This window comes from Akebia trifoliata, chromosome 2 (assembly GCF_017979445.1).
Source record: "Akebia trifoliata isolate Shusen 1 chromosome 2, ASM1797944v1, whole genome shotgun sequence".
Classification (NCBI taxonomy): domain Eukaryota; kingdom Viridiplantae; phylum Streptophyta; class Magnoliopsida; order Ranunculales; family Lardizabalaceae; genus Akebia; species Akebia trifoliata.
The window spans coordinates 1,142,584-1,165,826 of NC_141376.1; the positions used below are offsets into that span (position 1 = coordinate 1,142,584).

The following is a 23,243-nucleotide window of genomic DNA, read 5'->3' on the forward strand; positions in this document are numbered from 1 at the left end:
AAATTCTGATCTATGTCACCAATACAGGTTCTTGGATTATTTTCACATGTTCCATAACAAATGGGCTTACACAATTTTGGAGATTTTCGTGTATGAAAAACAAATTTCTAAAGATATTCGCATGGACCAAATCCAGAAAGTGATCAGATCCCTAGGGGATTAATCATGTGCTGCGATTTAATGTTGTTCCTTGATTTCTGCACTCTTCCCACTTCATCAATTAATAAAAACCAGTTAAAAGAAAAATAGAGTAGAGATGGAGGAACTCATTCCCTAAAGAAAAATGAGATTGACAATTAATGGAGGCTTAAGAATGAATAACTCTTAATAAATATCTGCAAACAATTGCAATTGAATCACAGTTGACGGTGAAATATTCTGAATAACTTGATTGTCAAATACACTAATTGAAGTAAAATAACTCATTTATACTAAATTTTGTTCATAACCAAATGTTACTTCTATACTAGCCATGGATTATTTTATTGGCCGGAGTTCTCCTGTAAGTAAGGCGTACTTTCGGTGCTGTGACAATATGGAAGGGACTCTAATGGCTTGTATTCTTGATGCCAAGTCCTCTCCTCCAGACCCAATGTGTTGATTAGCTGCATGAAGTATGGTTTGCAAGATTTGCAGTGGATCACCATGGCTTACAACCAAAATCGTGCATCTGCAAATGCCACATAGTTATAGGCCAAGCATATAGATTAACATCACACAAATATGGGGCACTTTCTAGCAAATAATTTCCATGTACCTTCTAAAGGTTGGACTCCCTATAAATCTCTAATATAGAATAACACAGGAAAGGAAAAAAAAAAACACTCTGAAAAGAGATGCATGTTATTACCCTTGAAACTCTGTTTCCATAATTTTCATTGCGGATGCAAGTCTAGAAACAACGTCCGCAACACTTTCTCCCCCTTCAGATGGCATGAATGGATCCTTCTCATCAAGGGCCCATATCTCTGGATACTGTCAATGGGCAAAGACATGAAACAGATATCAAATTCAATTGCCAAAGAACTAATGTCAATAATGGGAACTACCTTTGCAAGGTTTTATAACACAGTGGGATCTTAAACTGCACATGTAGGGCACAAATAGAATGCTTTCATCCATCCAACTTGTATCCACTGAGGAGATCTTCAATCTCAAATTCAGTGTGATCAGGTGATCCTAATTCCTAAGACCCCAATTATCTTAAATTCTCTACCAAGGAGTCTTTAACGCAAACAATGTTAAAGAGACGATAACAACATTTGCAACCTTTTGGATGTACTTACTTTATCATGTGACTGAAGTTCAAAAGAAGGACCAAAGTAGCGTTCCCGGAGTTCTTCCATCACCTATCCGACAAGATTTACATTCTCAATACATTAGAAGAAAAGGAGTGGAAAACTGATAAAGGTAGATGAGCCAGCCTAAAATCTCCAGAGAGTCCTTTATGTGTTTGGAAAATTTGAGACATTTAAGGAAATTACGGTTCATGAAAAACCTTGCAATAACTGTGGTGCACATGCAAGTTGGAACCAGTATCTGATGGGTCTCTCATATGAGATCTCTTAGGGTATGTTTGATTGCACATGGAAAATAAGGTGGAAAATCAATTTCGATGGAAAATGACATTTTTCAAGTGTTTGATTGCACATGGAAATGGAATTCATTTTCCACCCCATTCAAAAAGTCCACTAAATCATGGATTTCACTTTCCCACCCATATGGGTGGGAAAATGAAATCCACCCATGTTTTCCATCATCAATTATTCCCTACCACCACCACTACCACCACCACCACCATTACACTAACCTTGCCGTCGTCGTCATCGCCGTCGTCACCATCGCCGTCGCCGTCGACTCCGTCTCCGACCACCTTCTCTCTCTCTCTTCTTATTTTTCTTCTTCTCCATCCCTCACCTCCTCCGCCACCACCACCACCAAGTTCTCCCCCCATTTTCCTCACTTACCTTCATCGTCGCCGTCGCCACCGTCGTCGTCGCCGCCACCGCCTCCACCATCGTCGTCGTAGCAGCTACCGCCACCGCCACCGTCGCCCTCGTCGTCGCCACATCCTCCTTCTCCTCTTCTTATTTTTTCTCATATTTTTTCCATGATTTTATCCAAGTGAAATCAAACAATGGAATTTGATTTTCCAACCCTACCTATTTTCCACAACTAATTTTCCATGGATTTCAAATTCCATGGAAAGTGATTTTCCATGCAATCAAACATACCCTTAATGGAAAACTCAACACAAAGATATCCTGGTCCATCTAATTTGCTAGCACTTTGTTGGTCACTTTTCCATAACTTCTCTTTGTTGTCTATACAAAAAAATGAGTTATAGGATGGCTTATAAGGATGACTCAATCAGGTCAAATTTGGTCCAGGAAATCTCCGAGGTAGGATCCATCAAATGCGAGATCCCTGCAGGTATTCAAGGTTATGATAGACATCATTGTGGCATGTACCCATACCTTAGCTTTCCCTTTCTCACTTACTTCAATTCAAATATTAAAGCACTCTAAAAAAATTAGAGTTACCTTACATTGAGGACCTTCAAATGGAAGATTCAACACGGATGCAACTTCTTTAGCAGTATGTCTTGTTCTTGAAAATGGAGAGTAGCAAATTCGGACATTTTCAAGTGGAATGTTGTTTTCCTTCAGTTCCTGCATATACATAATACATCAGTGGCGAATGAAGCATAATGTTCCAAACAATGTGAAAACAGAAATACAGTATGAGGATCCACAAGTTAATCACCATTGGACTGTTTATAACACAGTTGGCAAATCAGAGAGAGACTAAAACTGGATGTTTTTGTACAGATACATTTTTGCAATAATGAAGTTGTTTAGTAATACGATTCTGAGTTCATGGGTTCAAGCTCAGCTTGTTTACCAAAAAAAAAGTTGTTTACTCTGAACACTTTGCTTGTATGACTTATTAAAGCCCAAATGTAGTCCAGTAGCACAGATTATGGAACACGAATGAAATGTTTTGTGTGGTAGTACCCGTGCAAAATGACCAACACTATCATTTTCAAATTCAAATTCACTATCATTTTCAAATTCACTATCATTTAGCTTCTCTTGTATTGTTTCTTTTTGTCGGTCTTCTCGACCACCTTAATGAAATGACTTTTACAGATTAAAAAAAAACAAAAAAAAAATTCACAACCAGTTTATACCCACTCCAGTCAAGTGGCATTCTTTATGGTGAAAAAAAAAATCACAACCAGTTTATACCCATTCCAGTCAAGTGGCATTCTTTATGGTAAAAAAAAAACATAGATGGCATTGGCAAGTACAAACAAGCTACCTTTTGGAATGATTCTCCTGCCAATTGTGCTTGTTTAACACCTTCGGAGGCTAATTGAAATTCTTCAAGTGTGCCATTTTCCTGTTAAAATATTGGTTGTTTGTTAGTAAATAAAAATTTGCATAGCTTTTTTCTACCTTGAAACCAGATGTAGTTTCAATGAAGTTCTTAATTTGAATCAATAATATAAGAAAAACCCACATTAGCATTCAGGAAAGTATTGAAAATTCAGATCCCATATTAGGAAACCGAAGCCATTTCACTTATAGCAGAATTCATTCATTAAAAACCAAGTGTTATTAAAGTGAAATAATCAATAAAGTGCATTTCCATCAGTTGCTCAACATAAACTGGTTGAATTCTTATGCTCTTTGCTGTTGCCTTTTCTTTCCTTTTTCCCCACAACTAATAACGCGGAAGAAAGATAAGCCAGGCCAAGTTTACTCGTAAAGTTGTCACGAGCTCTGTGTGACGTTGTTGATTCATTTACAAGAAACTATCATGTTGAGAGATGTCTAGGGCTCCAAAATAGCTCAAAAGTCCCGATTAAGTATTTTTCTTCATTCTCAGTTACTTAAAAATCTAGGAAAATATATTAACCCAAATGTGAATGGATCCTAAGAACTGGTGTTAATGCTACGGAATTAAAAACAAGGTTTCAACACTCGTCCGAGACCGAGACGGACGGACAAGTCAATTTTTCGAACGAGATTTAATACCCCACATTCATTTTTTCAAATTTTTGGATGGGACATGTCAAATGTATCGGAAAACTCTTCCGAGACGACTTGGCATCTGGCATGGACAAGATGCGAAACCAAGTTTTAAAACCATGATTAAAAATACCCACATATGCTCTTCCATCTGTTTAAAGCCCCTTTTCTCTGGTGTATCTTAAGCAATTACAAGAAAATGTCACCTCAACATATATCTTAATAATTACAGCTAACCAAAGAAAACCCAATTGAATATTGCAATTTCTACCACAAAACCTGGTTAAAATCTCTGTCTCTCTCTCTGATCATATCATGACTCATGACCATTTCAATCTATAAACAACTCCAAAGATTTAAACCAAGAATTGATATTTAATCCCTTGTTATCTTTGGAGTTTGTTTATAGATTGAGAGAAAATATCAACTCCTGAGATTTCTAGAACATTAATTTGGGAAACCCAAATGAGAAAGAAGAGACAAACCATTGAAGAAACGATGAGACCATTCTCGTTTGGAACGCTTTTACCATGTCTCAGAACCCAGTATCTATTGCCAAGGAAAGAGAATGTTCCCATCTGTCTCTCTCCCTCTTCGCTTACTCTGACACTCTATAGTCTATATAAGGAACGCATTCTGGAATCTGGAGAGACACTGTAGCCCAGCCTTTTCTCTATGCGCAATGAAGTGGCAAGACGTAAGGTCATTAGTTTCACTACTTTGCCATTAAAAAGATAACACGTGTACACGTAAAGAAGACATGTAATTTGCTGGCCAATAAAATTAGGCCAAATGGCGAAAGAACAAATTCTCTTGGTGGAGCAAGAAATATCCCTTATTTTCCCTTGAGGAAACCTCCTCCTTCCCATCTCCACAGGTATAAGGGACTGGGTCCACTGAAACAAGGATACGCGCGAAGGACACTGGAAGTCAGGATTGAAAAATAACTCCCTGGAGTACAAGAGCATCATTCTTCTCGAACATCATTAAGTTTCTTGGTAAAACATCATTTTCCAATATCTTCGGTTCACAATTTGGCAGTAATATATTAAGTTACCCCTAGGATCATCGTATCACTACTTCCTTACCGATCTGAACTTCTGTTTCTTCGTGTTTCTTCTTCTTCATCTTCATCTTCTCTCTCTGAAGTCGAACTTGGGAGTTGGAATCAAACCCTAAATTTTAGAAATCTCAGTTGCAGAGAAGAAGAAATAGCGAAACTCTAGATAAAGCTCTGTTGTGGAATACAATGGCGCTTAATCTACGACAAAAGCAAACCAGTAAGATCTCTCTCCTTCAATCCTTCGTTTTCTTCTAGTTAGACGTTTGGATTTGACGAAATTTTCTTCAATTTGAACAGATTGCATCGTTCGAATGTTGAATCTGAATCAACCCTTGAATTCGAGCGGAACTGCGAACGAAGAGGTTTACAAAGTCTTGATCTTCGACAAATTCTGCAGAGACATTCTCTCCCCTCTGATCCACATAAAAGATCTTCGAAAACATGGAGTCACTCTGTATTTCTTGATCGACAAAGATCGCCAGACCATCCCTGACGTCCCAGCCATATACTTTGTCCAACCGAATCAATCAAACATCCAACGAATCGTATCAGACGTATCTCATGCCCTCTACGAGAGTTTCCACCTCAACTTCTCGTCCTCTCTCCCTCGCCCTCTTCTCGAGGATCTCGCCTCAGGAACCCTAAAAACTGACTCTGTTCATCACGTATCGAAGGTATTCGATCAGTATTTGGAATTTGTTACTTTAGATAATAACATGTTCTCACTTGCACAACCATCTTGTTATGTACAATTGAACGATCCATCGGCTGGGGATCGAGAAATTGAGGAGATTATGGAGAAGATAGTGAGTGGTTTGTTCTGTGTTCTTGCGACACTTAGTGTTATTCCGATCATTAGGTGCCCACGAGGTGGGCCAGCGGAGATGGTTGCATCTGCGCTGGATTCACGCTTGCGGGACCATCTTCTCTCAAAGAATAATTTGTTTACTGAAGGAGGGAACTTGGGGAGCTCTTTTCAGCGTCCAATCTTGTGTATTTTTGATAGAAATTTTGAGCTTTCGGTGGGAATTCAACATGATTTTAGGTACCGCCCACTCGTCCATGACATTCTTGGATTGAAGCTTAATGTAGTTAGCGTGAAGGGGGAAAAGGGCGGACCTCGATCTTACGAACTTGATGGGTCGGATCCGTTCTGGGTGGCAAACGGGTCTTTGGAATTTCCAGAAGTTGCAGTAGAGATAGAGAATCAATTGAATAAATATAAGAAAGATGTTGATGAGGTGAATAAACGGACGGGTGGGAAAGATGGGGCTGAGTTTGACGGTACGGATTTGATTGGAAATACAAAGCATTTGATGAATGCTGTGAACTCGTTGCCTGAATTGACCGAACGGAAACAAGTAATTGATAAACACACCAACATTGCGACCGTTTTGTTGGGTGAGATCAAAGAGAGGTCCTTGGATTCTTATGCTAAAAAGGAGAATGACATGCTTACCAAAGGAAGCATTGATCGGAATGAACTTCTTAGTGTTCTTAAAGGGAATGGCACAAAGGTCGATAAGTTACGGTTTGCCATAATTTATCTTCTCTCTGCAGAGACAACACCCCAATCAGAATTGGAAGCTGTGGAGGTGGCATTGAGAGAGTCTGAGGTGGACACTCGTGCGTTTCAGTATGTAAAGAAGATTAAGTCTCTAAATGTCTCGTTGGCTTCAGCAAATTCTGCTAGCAAAAATAACATTGTTGATTGGGCTGAGAAACTCTATGGACAGTCTCTCAGTGCTGTGACAGCAGGTGTGAAGAATCTTTTGTCGAGCGATAGACAGCTGGCATTGACGAGGACGGTAGAAGCATTGATGGACGGGAGGCCAAACCCTGATATTGAATCCTACCTCGTTTTTGATCCACGTGCCCCGAAATCAAGCTCTGGGGTGGGTGGAAACCATTTGAAAGGACCATTCAAAGAAGCAATCGTGTTCATGATTGGTGGTGGAAATTACGTGGAGAACGAGAGCTTGCAAGAGCTCGCCCACCGCCAACAGCCTCCCAAGCATGTAATATATGGAACGACAGAGGTTCTCACGGGAGTGGAGTTTGTAGAGCAGCTTACACTATTGGGGCAGAAGATGGGATTAGGTAGGGGTAGTGTTGCTTCCACCCATTGAGGCAGACAGCTTGTTTATCTTTGTGGAATCATGCTTTTTAGTGATTGTATGTGTGGAAGCTAATGTGCTTACGGGCAAAGGGGTCTGTTGTATATTTGAAGATGGTAAGCCCGGAAGAAATGAAGAGTGAGTTTGCTTTGGTGCTTTTGAGATCAACAGATGTTCCTGAAAGAAGACACTAAGATGATATTATTTAGGATATTGAATGCTGTGTTCATTAATGCAAGTAGGTTTACACGTTTTTCTCTTTTTTCCTTTGATTTAACATCCAAGATTGGAGTGTTGTTGCCATCCAAATATTAATGTAGGTATCCTTTTTCAGGATATCAACTATCACTTCGGGATTCCCAACTCATATATTGATTTGAAGCTGTTAATTAATAATTGGGATTCATCCATTTTGAACATGGATTAGAACTTAGTTTCTGTTTGTTGTTTCGTTTAATTTTGCTTTCTAATATGATTTGCTCCTGTGTTGCCATGATGAAATTTTATGTCCTGAGGGGTTAACATTTGATGTTTGTAGACTTTATATAGGATAAATGCACCATAAGTCTGATAGTCAAGTATTAGAAACTATGAACTCTGTATATAGTGAATAATAAACTAATGGAATGATGGTCGATCCCTGATACCATCGTCCATTAAATTTGATTGATTCTTGAATTAGTGATTTTTGTTGCATGAGTGCATGTTTCAAAAGCCAATATGACTAGTGTTGGGTTGAGTTCATTCATTAACTTGTTTGATTATGTAGGACACAAGAATAAAATAGACTGAATGTTTTAATAATCCAAATCTACTTTTAACTCAAAATCAGTTCTGCTTTTTCACAATATATACATGCAATTGAACATAGAGAGAATTTTTTATTTTATTTTTTCAAGTGCATGCATATGCACTTGCATACACGCGCCTACTGCCTAGCTGTATTGGGTATCTTCTGCAGTGTTAGGTGGTCTACACCTGCAATAATATGTTGTAAAATTCACATTTATTATTAACTTAAGGTTCAATCAACTATCTACCTAAACAGTTTTCAGATTGATTTCTTAAACTCTAGAGCTGGATTTAATTTCCATTGAAATGTAAACGTGGTGAATAGTGATCCTCAAATTTGGTGGGTTTAGCTATCATTCATCCAATCAAATCAACAAAAATACAGTCTTCTGTTTGATTTTGATTTCCCTTTAAGCTATACAGCTGGATTTCACTACTTTTTTAATTTGATCGTCCTAATTGTGATTTAATTCCAGTTATATTTTAATTTAAAAGTAAGTGAAGTTTCTAGGATTTTCATTCTGGTTATGATTGAAAACCTAGTTTTCAAGGATCTGATTGTAGCTGCATGTTATTGAGTTTGAACTTTCGTATCTTCAGCATGTAAAGAGTTTGGCTTTGATGTACTAAGATGGTTTTGTCTTTGACTGAAGTCAAAAGTGAAAATGTAATCAATTTTCTAGAATATGGGAACTCTTGCTCTTGATTTACTTTATCATATTTTAGGTGTCATTTTTCATTTAAAAACATGTAGAATTGATTCTCACATTCAGCTATTTAACTCTCATAAAGTTAAATTGCAATAATTTTTTTACTTCCTCCTCTCCCTTGACCATCACTGCATTCTCTTCGTCGCCATGCTCTCATATGAAGACTGGAAGGGAAGAGGGTGACAGAGATTTCCATGTTGATCTTGTTTGGCTGGTTTTTCATTGCAAACTGTTGATTCTTTGGTGGGATAATCGGAACTCAAGCATGATTGAAAAGATTAGTGGAGACCGACCTTTTAAGTCTTTTCTTCTTTGGTTTAGTTGTTTTATTTTGTGGTACACAAATGTGTGGGAAAAACATCTTCAAAGGAGCAAAATTCAATATTAAAAAAAAAAAAAAGAGTTGTTATTTCTTACGCCCCTCTGATGTGGCATGAATTAGAATAATAGATTTTTTCCATCGGGATACACAACTATACATCCTCATAAATATATGTAATTGTGTTTCCCGAAGAAAAGAATCTATGATTCTAGCACATGTCACGTCAAGGAGGCGTTAGAAAATCATATTATTCAAAAAATAAATATGATAATGATTTAAGGATCTCATCTCTATGACTTCAAGCAAGAGATTCAGACTCACCATCATCAAATTGACCTGAAAGTTTCTACTCAAGCTTGGTAAATTTGATTCATGGTTGCTCCATACCAAAGATGACGATACTAAGGCTTGGTAAATTTGCTCATGATTCATGGAGCAAATTTTTTTTAACCTTTCAAAAAAAATTGGCAGATTTACCAAAACATGCACAACTTTTCGTTTATTTACCAAAACGGTACACTATTCAAAATATTTTCGAAAATGGTAATTTTACTGTTTTCGGAATTAATTTTTTTTTACCAAAACGGTAAAAAGAGTGAAATATATATATATTTTTTACTGAAAATACCCTTTTTATTTTTTTTGACTAAAATTACAAAAACAAAATTGATTTCGGTAAAAAAAAAATTGTAAATACATATGATTGTTGGATTACCGAAAGAGAGTGAATCTTTTTAGTTGGATTTTCATTTTTTTAAGGTTAAAATTATAAATACATATGTAAAACAAAAAAAGGGTATTTTTGGTAAAAAAAATATACATTTCACTGTTTTTACTGTTTTGGAAAAAAAATTAATTCCAAAAACGGTAAAATTACCGATTTTGGAAATATTTTGAATAGTGTACCGTTTTGATAAATAATTTCAAAAACTCTACCGTTTTGGTAAATTATTCAAAAAAATTTGCTCCATGTGTCCATGGTGACAAAGTTGTTCCAGAATGACTCAGCAAGAGAGAGTTTTGGCAAAACATCAAAAGTCGAGAAAACATAGAATAAATTAAAAAAAAAAAAAAAAAAAAAATTTGAAGTATAAAAATGTGCATTTCATATATTTTAGAAAAATGCTAAAAGTAAAAAAAGAAAAAAAAAGAAAAAAAAAAGATGAATTTTTTTAAAAACCCAATCATGATCAGTCATGAATTTTTTGAAAAATCTGTGTTTATTTATTTATTTGTAATTTGGGGATTTTTTGTTTTGTTTTGAAGAAATCGTTATTTAGTTTGTAATTATTAAAATTGTGATTTATCACGATTCTTGTTTTTAAATCGCAGATTTTTTTTTCATTATGGAAGGAATCCCCACATTGATTGTCCACTTTCGCCTACAATTACAATTTGAATTTGAACTTTTTTTTTTATCCATTCTACACCGTCGGATCAGAATAAGACCGTTGGAGACGCTCCCCTCTATCATCTAAGCGTTCAAATTGACAGCCTTATCACATAAGCAAACAAAACATAAACAAACAGAAAGACTAAACCAAAAAGATTTCAAAGAAACCAGAGACTCACAAGCAGGGAGAGAAGAGAAAGAAAGACACACAGAGAGAAAATACAAAGGTAAGTGTTTCTCATTTTCGATCTTCAATTTCCTCTCAAGAAATCTTCCTAATCCTTCTGTATGATTCTGCTTGCAGCATTTTCGATGTCTAAGTTGAAATCTCCTTCAAGAAAGCCCCCACTTTCTGAATCACTGAGCCGACTCCGTCCTCGCCGGGTCTTACGTTCCAATGCTAACTCAATCGACTCTCCACCAGGTGACCATACAACAAAAACCCAGATTATATAAATATTTCTGTCTCAAACTTCCTAGTTTCAAAGAAAACTAATATATCAAAGAAATCTGTCATTGTTTTTTTATTCCCCCTTTAAAAAAAAAAAACAGATTTTTTGACAAAAACCCAACCTCCAAATCGCTTTAGGGGGCTCGAAGATCCGGAGCTTCGACCAGAATATCAATCGATTTCGAGTGAGTTACAGGCTTTAGCGAAGATGGTGGAAAATGAGTTTGGAAACCGTGATCTGGGTACTGCTGGCTTTGCCACTACATTCGGTATTAATTCGACTCCTATGTTTGAAAGGGGTAAGTTCTACGACGAATATTCGGCTAGAAGGAATGAAAGGCTGAAGAGAAAGAAGGGTGAAACAGGGGAGGTGAAGAAGACTGTCTACAATCTGGGTGTCACTGTTGAATCTGGGAAGAAGAAGGATTCAAAGAAACTAGAGAGTTTGAGGAAATCGGTTCCTGCAAACTTTTCGATAAACCGAAATGAGAATGTAAGGTATTCTCTGCGAAGCCGCGATGAAAACAAGAAGCCTCCCTTGGCAAGAAACTCTGTGATGTCTATGGTTGATGGAGATCGAAAAATCGGAACAAGGAGAGTTCGGAAAAACTAAATTTCTGATTGGATTCTCATCTTTTTTAGTGTTTCAAGTGTTCTAGGATCTGAACATGATAATGTTCGTAGTTTACTTGTTTTTCTTTCTCAAAAACTTTAATGTTTTTCAGTTAAATCTGCATCATTGCTTGTAAAGAGTATCATGTTGTGGAATTGGAGATTTTTGTGATTCTTTTAGCAAGAAAAGTTTATTGGATTAAATTCTGTGCTCCATCTGTTATTTATTTATTTTTTTGTTTTCTTTCTTTTTTTTTTTTTTTTTTTTTTTTTGGGGGGGGGGGGGGTGTTTCCTGCAAAATTCTTGTTAATTATCATGCTAAACCCTCAATGGGTGGCAAAACTTGTCAAGATCAGCTTTTTTTTTTTTTTTTATAATTTGAATTTGAAATTGGACATTTAAGAGCTAATAAAATTAAGATGAGGGTTAAATTCTTGTTAATTATCATGCTAAACCCTCAATGGGTGGCAAAACTTGTCAAGATCAGCTTATTTTTTTATTTTAATAATTTGAATTTGAAATTGGACATTTAAGAGCTAATAAAATTAAGATGAGGGTTAAATGCCCTCATTTTCAACCTCTAGCAAAAAATCCGTAATTTTTTCTCCTCTTATCCGTCATCTTCAAGTTATTGACTTCAGTTAATTTCTTTTAATTTGTTCAACCTTGTCTTCAATCCATCTTTTTAACTTCACCTTAACTAGAGAGTCCTTGATTTTTTTTTTCTACCCAAAATTTCATTGATTTTTTATATCTAAAATATCCTCCTTGCCAAGGGGTGGAGTCAAGATTTTCTTGTAGTGGGGGCAAACTATGGTTAATTGCATAGTTGAAGAACTTGAAGATAAATGGTTTTAGAGGGAAATTCAGAGGTGTTTGGTTAGACATTGAAGAAAATGATATTTAAATCATTTCCAATTGGTATATGAGAAGGCCCAGCCAAGAAGCAATGTCATCAATGAAAAATTGAATTGGGGGGGGGGGGGGGGGGCAAATGGGGAGAGAAAGTTGAGGGAGTGAGGACAAATGGGACATGTAATTAGTTGAAAAATATAGGGGTGTCTCAAAGTTCTGTGGGGGCAATTGCCCCTATTAGCTCCTTACTAGCTCCGCCCCTGCTGGGGGGGGGGGGCAAATGGGGAGAGAAAGTTGAGGGAGTGAGGACAAATGGGACATGTAATTAGTTGAAAAATATAGGGGTGTCTCAAAGTTCTGTGGGGGCAATTGCCCCTATTAGCTCCTTACTAGCTCCGCCCCTGCTCGCAAAATTTGGAGGGAGGTGAGGGCAAATGGGGAGAGAAAGTTGAGGGAGTGAGGACAAATGGGACATGTAATTAGTTGAAAAATATAGGGGTGTCTCAAAGTTCTGTGGGGGCAATTGCCCCTACTAACTCCTTACTAGCTCCGCCCCTGCTCCTTGCCTTGAGCTTTGAAAATTCAAGTAGATAGAATCTCAACGTTGAAGATAACTAATTTTGAAAATGAAAAAAAGAGAACTCATAAGCTTAAGTGAAGAAAAAACCTCACATCTTAACTCACTATCAAGAATCCATTTTCCTTCAACTAATTAGAAAAATATTGTTTGAATGATGGAATCTCTACATGCTTTGAGGCCCTTTCACTTTCTTCTTATTAGAATTCATTCTTAGAGCTACTTTGTCTCCTTTTGTAAGCTTTATTATACCCCAAAGAAATTCCTTTTCTATATTCTCTTCGCCTTTTCTTTCACTTTCTCTTAGAATCCTTTGAAACTCTTATAAGCTGTGAAGTATATCTTTACATTCAACGTCACAGTCTTGAGGGTGAATTGAAAAGTTGCACACAATAAAAGTCGCCTATCAAGCTGAATTGAGCTCCGTAGGGCCAGTAAATCCACCAAAGGATTTTGCATAAACAATACTCTCTAATGCAAATTCTTAGAGTACATGATTGTTGGATTCTTCTACTAGTTACTTTTCATTCTTTCGTACTCACCACATCATCTTCCTCCAAACCTCATCTCATACATTAGTAGGCTCTTAACAGGTCGCCCATATGTTTAGTTGGGGCACCCATTTTCACAAGGGCATCCACATTTTATTTTCAACTTATTGAATTTAGTAGGGGCACCCACATTGAAAGTAGTGTAGATAGGATCCCGTCGACACCATTAAGGCCATGTCGAAAAGACCCTATCGACACTAGCATTTTAAAAAAAAGGACTCCCATGTTGATAGGGTCCTATCAATATGAGATTATAAAGTTTTTTTAGGTAGTGCCAACAGAATCCAGTTGATACCATTAAGGCCATGTTGATAGGGTCTTGTCAACACTAGCCAAAATTAAAAAAAAAAAAAAAATTGTATAAATGCCCCAATCTAGTCCCTTCTTAAGCAAAAAAAATTCATGGGCTAGCTAAATTCCCAGGTGCCTTTTAACATTGGCCATGTTAGTAATGGGATCATGAGACTTATTTTATCGTTTACTTATATCATAAATCAAATATTTATTTAAAATATTTCTTTCATACATCTATTCCACTTCTCTGTCAGTATCATCTTTTTTTTTCCCCTTTATTTATATAGAATTCTAAATTTCCTAGTGTATAAGGCCCTGCTTGGTAGGCTATAAATTATTTACATTGCAAATGATTTACTATTACTTGGTAATTGTAGAAGGTAATAATGGTACGTTATCTAGACTGTACACGTATCCTAGTAGAGTAGTGGTACCTAAAATGAGCCAGTAAAACCAATCTTGCCCAGCAACAGGGCAGACCAAGTTAGTAACACTTGGTTTAACTGATGGGGCATGACAACTTAAGGAGAAATCCGGTCTGCTTAGTAGGACATGCTTAGTCTGAATGTCTATGTGATTTTAGATCACGCATATCAAATCCGAAGATCTCGAAAGAAATCCCCCAGGAATCCTAGACTCAATCTCATAGATCCCAATTTCGTTTATGATTCTTACAATCAGAGGATTCACCATGATCACATTCCGATTAAGGAGGAAACCCTAATTTGAAAGGAGAACTTATAAATAGAGGAATCAACAAAGACAAGGGGATCTTTTGACCAAATTGAGGGAGAGAGCTTTTCTTCTTGAATATTATTTTTCTGCAATTTTAATTGAAGCGTCGAAGGATTATTGGCAAGTACCACATTGATGCTTACAGGAGGAACTGAGGAGCTACTTCGGATCAATAGGATAGGGTCAATCAAGTTTCCGCCTCTACAATAACCATTGTAAAATCTCTTATGAATCATTTTTTATTTTGTAATTAGTTGATCTTTACAATACAAATTATCATGTTGATTTTGCAAGTGTTTTATGGTAATTTTTGTGCTGCAAATCATCTGCTGAATTTTTTAAAGATTTTTAGGTGATCGATGCAAATATTTGCACTGGATAACCAAGCACCAGTAAAATTGATTTCATAAAATTATTTGCCCCTGCAAATGATTTGCAGCTTACGGAGCAAAATAAATGACCGGTCAAACCACAAAAAAATAGCAAAAGAAAACTGCTAGATTCATCGAGATTCGGGAGGAATAGTAGTGAAAGTTGCCAAAAGAAAGTCGACTACCTTTTCATCTCTCTCGCTCTCTGCAACGCTCGTATTACAATTTACAGCAAATATACGTATTTCTGAAAGAAATTATTCATAATTCTTCTAAAAATCCCAAAACCCTAATCGTTGAAGAAATTTCCATCCATGGCGAGAAGAAACCTACCTATCTTAAAACAACTTCTGCGAAGATCAAACTCCGATTCTCCACCAATTCTAGGGTTCGGATTGAAGAGATCAGTAACCTACATGCCTCGTCCTGGAGAAGGTGCACCAAGAGCCGTAACCCTAATTCCAGGCGACGGGATCGGTCCACTCGTCACAGGTGCAGTTGAGCAGGTCATGGAGGCGATGCACGCTCCTGTGTATTTCGAGAGATACGATGTTCATGGAGACATGATGAAGGTACCACAAGAGGTGTTAGATTCGATTGGGAAGAACAAGGTTTGTTTGAAGGGAGGTTTGGCGACTCCTGTTGGTGGTGGTGTCAGCTCTCTGAATGTTCAGCTAAGGAAGGAACTTGATCTGTATGCATCGCTTGTGAATTGTTTTAATCTTCCTGGGCTTCCAACTAGGCATGAGAATGTCGATATCGTCGTGATTCGGGAGAACACTGAAGGGGAGTACGCAGGGTTGGAGCACGAGGTTGTTCCTGGTGTCGTCGAGAGTCTCAAGGTAATCTTCCTGATTGTGCGCTTTTGGTAGTTTTTTTTTATGTGTTTGCTGATTCAGTTAAGTTTTAGGGTTTTATGTGAGATTCGTTTTTGAATTTCGGAGATTGATGATTATTGGAGGAATCGAGTTTTGTAATTGTTAATGTTTTGGTGAGCCAACATTTGGGCACACCTACCAAGGCCTTTTGACATCGAGGAGGAGTCTTGGTTGACAACTAATAAGACATTTGCGAGGCAGGAAATTGATTTGGGAAAATTAATAAGGAATTGGTTATGTATGTTAAGTTTGTACCTTGTCTCATTGACATTTTTCTTGGTAACTATGAGGTTGCAAATTTAGTTCTAGATGGCCCGACTTATTTTTCATAGTTTGTACATTTTTAATACTTAACTGATTTCCAGTAGATTGTTTAGATTTAGCATTGATTTTGTAGATTTGGATAATACCATCTATGAAGCTTAAGCTGTGAATTTCTCTTTTTCACCAACTTCAAATCTTCCCAAAAAAAACTTGGTGACTTGTCATTTTAAGATTTGACCAAAACAAACACTTATTAATTTTTGAAGTGATATAATGCACCCATTGCACAATATCCCTTTTCATAAATGCTGATTGTAAGTTTGTAATTCATAAAACAGAAACATGGAAAAACATAAATTTATGTTGATAGTGTCAAGACAACCTTTTGCATTTGGTATGGCTTCTGGAACACTAAATACATTTGGTGGTTACTTTATTCATTCTGTAAACTGCTAGTTTGATGTTATTTATTGCTGAATTTCTGATTCAGAGGTTGGAGTTCTGAATTTAGTAGCTAAAATGGACCACATGGGATCTTAGTGTGTCACTTGATCCTAAAAGTGCACTTTTTCCCCTTAAATCTTTAGAAGGTTACCCATGGAAATGTTTGATCATTTATGTGAAATGTCATAGTCTAGATTTTTTTTTTTTGGTTGTTTCTCATTCAGCCCTTCTGCTAGGTGATTACAAAGTTCTGCTCGGAGCGCATTGCAAAATATGCCTTTGAGTATGCTTACCTAAACAACAGAAAGAAAGTGACAGCCGTGCACAAAGCCAACATTATGAAACTTGCCGATGGTCTTTTCTTAGAATCATGTCGTGAGGTTGCAACAAAATATCCCGGCATAAAGTACAACGAGATTATTGTGGACAACTGCTGTATGCAACTTGTTTCAAAGCCCGAGCAATTCGATGTCATGGTATGTGACCATTCATTTAACAATAAAATGTTCCTATTCCCGCATTCTCTTTCTTAGTTGGTTTTTCTGATTTGTTGATGCTTTGAAGAATCCCTTCTATTGTTCTTTTTCTTGAATTAGAATCTGTAATGAAAATGTTATTACCGACTTTTTCTTGATGCATTTTGTATTAACCTTGCATGCCTGAATGTGTACACAGTTGATATTCTCTGTTCTATAAAATAATCTGATATTTTGTTTCAACAACTAGGAAATAAGTAGTGGAAAGACCTGCTTTTGCGGATATATCAACTCCATACATAACCAATTTATTCATTACCATATGCAAGGATTGTGGGAGACCAAAATGGAGTGTAATCCCATCCCAGTGCGCTGGTTTCTTTATCTTGCTTGCCGTTAGTCTGTCTAGTGCTTTTCGGTTGGGGTCCGCCCCGGGGGTTAGACTGCTTGGGTTATATTTGATAGTCTCAAAAGCAGTCAACATGTTGGCAATTCTTTTCCCATTAGACTTGTAAATCCTTTACCCTTTTTTCCTTCTCTCTTCCATCTGATCTACGACCACCCTACTTTAACTTTATTTGACAGGGGCGGAGAATACCACTCTATCAATAACAAGAAAAATATAACAATTCGGTTTCAAAACCTGCAATCTATTGATAAGTGAGAAGAGACTGCTATTTGCTGCTTTGCCTATCTATTCTATTATGCCCAGCTTGGAGACACTTTATAGAAATGGGGAAGCCTGACTACACCTGACGGTACTACACTATCTATCAGTAGAGTGCTACTTTAGAGACTACGCAAACATAGGCCTGGGGCAATCAATTCAAGCCATGGTGCACTAGTAGCAAATTCCGGCCCTCACTTAAACTGCTTCTAAAATTGCAATGGAACTCCCAGGAAGGATCATTTACTGTTTTATTGAGTTGATCCTATCTGGAAAGTTTCTGTTCAGCCATGGCTTATAAGGTGACAAAGAGACATGGGAGGGAAATTGTGTTGTCTTCTCTGTTTCACATTTTTAGAATCACCTCCCACAGATTACTTGCAAGTAGAAACAGCGAATAACCTGAAAGGCATGATTTTGCTACAGTTAAAGCTGAAGTATCCGTCGGAGCCCAATGCATACCCTTTTGTTGAAGATGATGGTGGGGGTTGTTGGTTTCAAATGAGAGAGCTAGGGGCTGTAAATGCAGTCTTTTGGACAAGTTATGACCGTATGGACTGGTGAATTGGAAATGAGAGTATATAAGACTGAAATGTTCTTATCTATTAAAAAAGGCTATGGAATGTTGTTGCATGGTTGATACCTCCCTATTGGTATGATAATCCTGTGAATAAACCCCTCTGAAGGGCTGTGAAAGGAGGACTTTTTCCTGATTGAGTGGACATGGTTGGCTGATGGGGTGGATCTGTGACTAAATCTTACAAACTGTCATGTCCAGTTTCCTCGATACAACTTTTTCATGAATAAAAACAAAATACGATTCTCTCCATCCAATTCTGTCTAAAGTCATGTCTTCCTTTCAAGTGTTTTAGATCTGCTGTCACAGCCTTGCTCTGTGATAATCCGACTCCAGATACTTTTTGTTTGTTGATAACGCAAACTAAATAAACAAATAAAAAGTGTAATCACCTTGGTTGCCAAGACAATTGGTTCAGGGGAGGGGTTCCATCTTGATTGCCTAAAGTGACGTTATTGTGCTACCAATAAATTTTAACTTCCATGGAAGGAATTCTAAATTTACATGCAAGTGAGTTTTGAGCATTTTGGAGACATGCTTTGCTTCAAATAATTTGCTGACACCTTGTGTTCGTAAATTTTTTTATTTTATTTTATCATTAAGCATGTTTTTAACGAGTTTAGAAACTCAGTGCTGGTGGGATTTGAACCCAGGTCTCTGGTATCATCACCCAAAGACTTTACGTTGTCTGCTCATACCTAAATTATCTCAGCTTCAACAGTTGACATTTTTACACCCAGTTCATGCGGACTCATTTTTGTTTTGCAGGTCACACCAAATCTTTATGGAAACCTGGTGGCAAACACCGCAGCAGGTATTGCTGGAGGCACGGGTGTCATGCCGGGTGGTACAAACTATACCTTTTAATCTTTTTTGTCCATGCTGCTGTTATTCATAAATTCTTGACAAATGGTACTTAATGAAGTTGTCCCTGTGTTGATTTATAGAAAGGAAAAGTTGTCTATGTGGGCCTCAAGCAACTCATTATTAATATATTTATTTTTATGTCTACTTAAGAATAACCAACTTTGAAGTTACTCGAGTGATATGGTTAGTATGACAATATTTTTCTTTGTGTAACTCAATCTACACACAGAAAGTTCTTGATTAATTAAAAGGGGACTTGCGGTTGTGTACCCATTAGAGAAATTCGAAGTGCTTTTGTTTATTTGTCTAGAATCAGGAGAAGCCACAGCCAACTTGCTCAGCTTTTGCATCTTATGCAGTTCCATATACATACCACTGCTCTTTGGTTGGTTTTTTGATGGGTAAGCTGGACATGAACCCACGACCTCAAAGTTGCTTTGCAGTTTGTCAAACCAACTGAGTTATGGGTCTAATTCCACTACTCCTTTGGTTGGTTATGCATAGCATAGGTGTTTCTTACCCTTTTCACTTAACTTACCTATATTATATGACTCTTTTATCATTGTAATTATCTAGACACGGGTTTAATTTGCCTATATTTTTCTCTTTTTCATTGTAATGACAAAAACCACGGGTTTTAATGCGCAGGAAATGTCGGGGCTGATCATGCAGTTTTTGAGCAAGGTGCTTCAGCAGGAAATGTAGGGAATGAGAAGCTGGCACTGCAGAAGAAGGCAAACCCGGTCGCTTTGCTCCTGTCATCAGCCATGATGCTTAGGCATCTCCAATTCCCTTCGTTTGCTGATAGATTGGAGACTGCTGTGAAGCGGGTGATCTCGGAGGGCAAATACCGAACCAAAGATCTCGGAGGAAACAGCACTACCCAAGAGGTCGTCGATGCTGTAATAGCTGTTCTGGATTGACACAAGATATATAACTAATAGTTCAATCCTTTCACTCCCATGTTCTTACTGCTTGATGTCTGAGAGATGACTTGAAGTTTCTTCTTCTTTTTTACCTGACATTGTGGGGCTTTTCTTGCCACGGCCAAATTAGAGAACATAATTTATTTTTTTGAATTATTATGACCTCTCATAAAAATCAGCAGTTGTGTGTAGCACAAAATAATACCCTCAGAGGTAATTTGTTGAATTTCCCTTTTGATATTCTTAAATTAAGCTTACTGGCATTTTCTTCTTTTCTGATAGTGGAATGCAACATTTTGTTAAGCCAACCCCCAATCGGTAAGGTTATCTTAAAATCTGCTAGAGGCATTGAGACATTTGGAAGTCCCTGATTGACTAACCTGAGATATTTTTCATAATCAGAAGATGATCTCAATGTCAAATGCTTGGCACCACTTAAATGATATATTCATATTGGTAAATCCTTTGCAATGGTGTATAATCTGGTTACCTAACCAAATAGACAAACATCATGGCCTGTTCAAAGTTTCAATTATTTCTATTTAAAAAATTTTTAAGTTGAAATTTGAACAAGGAATCCATGCAAGGCTTTTAAGGTTCTTATATTGTTTGTTATGGCTGTTTTCTCTTCTTTTATTCCTTTCTTGAATTAGGAAGGTGAGCCTTCATTTCTTTGGCTTTCATTCACTGAAGTCTTATAACCATAAAAAGAAGGAAAGATCTATCAAAAACAAAGATCTGAATTGAAAATTAAAATCGTGCAGTAGATGTTCTTGCTTCTTGCCCCCTAATTGTGACTTTGACACACATTTCGCTATCTCTGACCCTGGGTTATTATGCTTTGGATAGTAAAAATGCTACAAAATGCTGGTTGGACACCCCCCAATGGATATGAGGTATCCACGAACAGCCTCCCCCTATAAATCCCATTTGCACTCGGATTGATGTTACTTGGATGTCTCCATGACCTATTATTCTTCATGGTGGCACTGCTGGTTCCCAGCTTTCATCCTCCTCTGCCTGTATGTCTGGATGATTCTTCCTCCTGCGTTCATTGTGGCCAGCCAGTCGCATCCGGCAACTTCTTTTTGTATCATCAAACTCTGATATTTTGTGGAATCTGCATCACATATTCAAACAAAAAAAAAAAACACCACTTTTTCAGCAATATCAAAATGCAGTTAAACTGGGTAGAGATGGAGTCCTGTAAATAGGCATGGCGCAAACAAGCTTCTATTGAACATAGAGAAGATGAATAATGCTGAAGTGACCTCAGGCTGGAGCCTCATATCGCACTTCTTGACGTGAAAGTGTATAGGAACCATAGATGCTTTTCATAGAGAAACGAGTGAAAAAACATCTATGATTCCTATCCACTTTCATGTCAAGAAGAGCGATTTGAGGTTCCAGCCTGAGGTCACTCCAGCATGACTCAGATGATTTGAAAAAAATGGGTTACCCACCTGAATTTCATTTCATGGAACAGTAATATAATAATCGACAGAAAAAATACATATAAAAAAAATGTATAAAAAATTATATGGAGTACATCCAAGAATTATCAAACCACAACAAGGTCCTCATTAAAATGTCACTCATCTCACATTATGCCCAGATACCAAATTCAGCCACAGAACAATGAGAAGGTAAGGAGGGTAATTTTGGTAACCTAAATATACTTTGGGTGATTTTTAAAACCAAACTACCTCCTCAGACTTCTACAGCCATCCATATAAAAACACTAAAAAGTTTTGTTTCTTTCTTTTTTGATCGGTTAAAAAAATAAAATAATCAAGAGATTGAGCTTCACATAAAGCTAAAAGTGTAACAAAACCATGCTAACAACGTAATAAGTAGAATAATGATGAATGCACGCGGTTTTGGTTTGCGGATAGGTATGCGGCTGATGTGGCAAGGGCACAGAACCTCACATCTTTTTCCTATGTATCCCGAAGAAAAACATCTATGGTTCTGTGCTCTTGCCATGTCAGCCTCGTATCAAAACCGTGCACATTCATCACGACTCCAATAAATATTCTGGAAAATTTATGAATTGCAAATAAGAATGCACCCCAATTGCATGAGCCTTGCCAACTTGGTGGTCTATGAACGAATGCATGCACAACTTGGTGGTCCATGTGTTGGAAATCCATATATAGTGCCAAATAATGTTCCAACAAGAAACTATAATTTTCCATTTTTTCTGCATCATTAATTCTTTTGATCAGCAGAACCTTTCCAAATTCTCATACTTGCATGTTTTTTTGTTGTCAAAAAATGTAGGAAAAATTGATTCCAACTTTACTCAATGGAGATAAAAGATGACCACTATTTCAATGCATCCATAAAAATAAAAACCAAGACCCAATTAAGGATTAAGTAACCCCATCTCTTGATTCCCCTCTCATCAACTAAAAACCCTAAAACCCAAATGACAAGTAAATTTAGTAGAATAAAAGAGATTTCACATAACATACTAGTTAGTAATCAAATCTAATTACAATTAAAAACTGATCTAAATCAAAATGAAAGAAGAACATAATGCAGAAACAATTAATGAGATTCCAAGGATACCTGCTGCACTGCTGACAATACCTCTGATCGACACCACAGACCGAAACTACCGCCTCCTTCGCGTGTCGCTCGCACACCTTATGCCGTCTGTGGTAAATCTTCGCGGTTCTCAAGTCCACATCACAACCATCGACCTGACAACAAGGCGTTGTCTGAGAGCTAACCGATCTCGTACTCTCTCCAGAAAACCTAATCAAAATTCTCTTCCTTCTCACCTCTCCCTCCAATTCCTCCTCCTCCTCCTCTTCAGTAATCTCTTCTTCTTCTTCTTCTTCTTCATGGCAGAATTGTTCGTCTTTCTTGGTCTCACTCATTGATCTCTTCGCCATCCAAGGACAGCGAGATTTTCAGAGAGAAATTAAGGCAAAAACATGTTTGAGTGGGAAAAAAATCTCTGAAATCTGAATTGAAATGAGAGGAAGAACAACGAATTAAGAGATTCAAGAAACCCACTAGAGAGAGATAACCTTCTTCCTTTTGGAACAAAAATAGCCTTATCTTCTCTCTCTAGTCGCCATGAGAGAGAGATGAGACCTCTGCAATCTCTCTCTGTCTCTATTCCTCTTCTCTAATCGCCTGTGTCCCTTGTAACAGAAACCGAATGCTTTAATACTTCTTGATTAAAAAATAGAGAAAAGATGTGGTGCTTCAAGATGTATGGAAGAAGGGAAGTTGTCCTTTTACATAGA

The 23,243-nt window shown here is 37.2% G+C and overlaps 5 protein-coding genes across 6 annotated transcripts; 3 read left to right on the forward strand and 2 right to left on the reverse strand.

Moving 5' to 3' along the window:
- Positions 1 to 302: 302 nt before the first annotated feature.
- Positions 303 to 4,821, reverse strand: LOC147408586 (Phosphoglycerate mutase family protein). Its single transcript, XM_086419783.1, has 6 exons — positions 4,523 to 4,821; positions 3,325 to 3,405; positions 2,544 to 2,672; positions 1,287 to 1,349; positions 851 to 975; positions 303 to 670 (listed from the first exon to the last, which is right to left on the reverse strand). The coding sequence occupies exons 1-6, from the start codon at positions 4,613 to 4,615 to the stop codon at positions 478 to 480; spliced, it is 684 nt and encodes a 227-aa protein (XP_086275909.1). The 5' UTR covers positions 4,616 to 4,821; the 3' UTR covers positions 303 to 477.
- Positions 4,822 to 5,140: 319 nt separating this feature from the next.
- LOC147408587 (SEC1 family transport protein SLY1-like) lies at positions 5,141 to 7,650 on the forward strand. The gene is made up of 2 exons (XM_086419778.1): positions 5,141 to 5,317; positions 5,398 to 7,650. Exons 1-2 carry the CDS (start codon positions 5,287 to 5,289, stop codon positions 7,227 to 7,229), a joined length of 1,863 nt encoding a protein of 620 aa, XP_086275904.1. The 5' UTR covers positions 5,141 to 5,286; the 3' UTR covers positions 7,230 to 7,650.
- A 2,852-nt stretch (positions 7,651 to 10,502) lies between these two features.
- Positions 10,503 to 11,705, forward strand: LOC147408588 (uncharacterized). Its single transcript, XM_086458840.1, has 3 exons — positions 10,503 to 10,661; positions 10,739 to 10,858; positions 10,987 to 11,705. Exons 2-3 carry the CDS (start codon positions 10,747 to 10,749, stop codon positions 11,496 to 11,498), a joined length of 624 nt encoding a protein of 207 aa, XP_086314966.1. The 5' UTR covers positions 10,503 to 10,661; positions 10,739 to 10,746; the 3' UTR covers positions 11,499 to 11,705.
- Positions 11,706 to 14,990: 3,285 nt separating this feature from the next.
- Positions 14,991 to 20,243, forward strand: IDH1 (isocitrate dehydrogenase 1). Of its 2 annotated transcripts, none has more exons than XM_086419801.1 (4): positions 14,991 to 15,723; positions 16,716 to 16,943; positions 18,956 to 19,034; positions 19,703 to 20,243. In XM_086419801.1, the coding sequence occupies exons 1-4, from the start codon at positions 15,196 to 15,198 to the stop codon at positions 19,975 to 19,977; spliced, it is 1,110 nt and encodes a 369-aa protein (XP_086275927.1). In that variant the 5' UTR covers positions 14,991 to 15,195; the 3' UTR covers positions 19,978 to 20,243. The 2 variants fall into 2 exon arrangements, with proteins under 2 accessions (XP_086275927.1, XP_086275923.1); XM_086419797.1 differs by having other exon boundaries at positions 14,997 to 15,723; positions 16,704 to 16,943.
- Positions 20,244 to 20,702: 459 nt separating this feature from the next.
- LOC147408590 (squamosa promoter-binding protein 1-like) lies at positions 20,703 to 23,154 on the reverse strand. Its single transcript, XM_086419808.1, has 2 exons — positions 22,555 to 23,154; positions 20,703 to 21,100 (listed from the first exon to the last, which is right to left on the reverse strand). Exons 1-2 carry the CDS (start codon positions 22,881 to 22,883, stop codon positions 20,959 to 20,961), a joined length of 471 nt encoding a protein of 156 aa, XP_086275934.1. The 5' UTR covers positions 22,884 to 23,154; the 3' UTR covers positions 20,703 to 20,958.
- Between the last annotated feature and the right edge of the window lie 89 nt (positions 23,155 to 23,243).

What these genes read in the sequence shown, in the direction of transcription:
- IDH1 (XM_086419797.1), top strand. Translation starts at nt 15,196, where the DNA reads ATGGCGAGAAGAAACCTACCTATCTTAAAACAACTTCTGCGAAGATCA. An exon ending in GTGTCGTCGAGAGTCTCAAG is followed by an intron (nt 15,724 to 16,703) that starts GTAATCTTCCTG and finishes CCCTTCTGCTAG; the next exon opens with GTGATTACAAAGTTCTGCTC. An exon ending in CCGAGCAATTCGATGTCATG is followed by an intron (nt 16,944 to 18,955) that starts GTATGTGACCAT and finishes TTTGTTTTGCAG; the next exon opens with GTCACACCAAATCTTTATGG.
- LOC147408588 (XM_086458840.1), top strand. Translation starts at nt 10,747, where the DNA reads ATGTCTAAGTTGAAATCTCCTTCAAGAAAGCCCCCACTTTCTGAATCA. An exon ending in CTCAATCGACTCTCCACCAG is followed by an intron (nt 10,859 to 10,986) that starts GTGACCATACAA and finishes AAAAAAAAACAG; the next exon opens with ATTTTTTGACAAAAACCCAA.
- LOC147408587 (XM_086419778.1), top strand. Translation starts at nt 5,287, where the DNA reads ATGGCGCTTAATCTACGACAAAAGCAAACCA. An exon ending in TCTACGACAAAAGCAAACCA is followed by an intron (nt 5,318 to 5,397) that starts GTAAGATCTCTC and finishes CAATTTGAACAG; the next exon opens with ATTGCATCGTTCGAATGTTG.
- LOC147408590 (XM_086419808.1), bottom strand. Translation starts at nt 22,883, where the DNA reads ATGGCGAAGAGATCAATGAGTGAGACCAAGAAAGACGAACAATTCTGC. An exon ending in TATTGTCAGCAGTGCAGCAG is followed by an intron (nt 21,101 to 22,554) that starts GTATCCTTGGAA and finishes TATGTGATGCAG; the next exon opens with ATTCCACAAAATATCAGAGT.
- LOC147408586 (XM_086419783.1), bottom strand. Translation starts at nt 4,615, where the DNA reads ATGGGAACATTCTCTTTCCTTGGCAATAGATACTGGGTTCTGAGACAT. An exon ending in CAGGAGAATCATTCCAAAAG is followed by an intron (nt 2,673 to 3,324) that starts GTAGCTTGTTTG and finishes ATGTATATGCAG; the next exon opens with GAACTGAAGGAAAACAACAT. An exon ending in TTGAAGGTCCTCAATGTAAG is followed by an intron (nt 1,350 to 2,543) that starts GTAACTCTAATT and finishes CTTGTCGGATAG; the next exon opens with GTGATGGAAGAACTCCGGGA.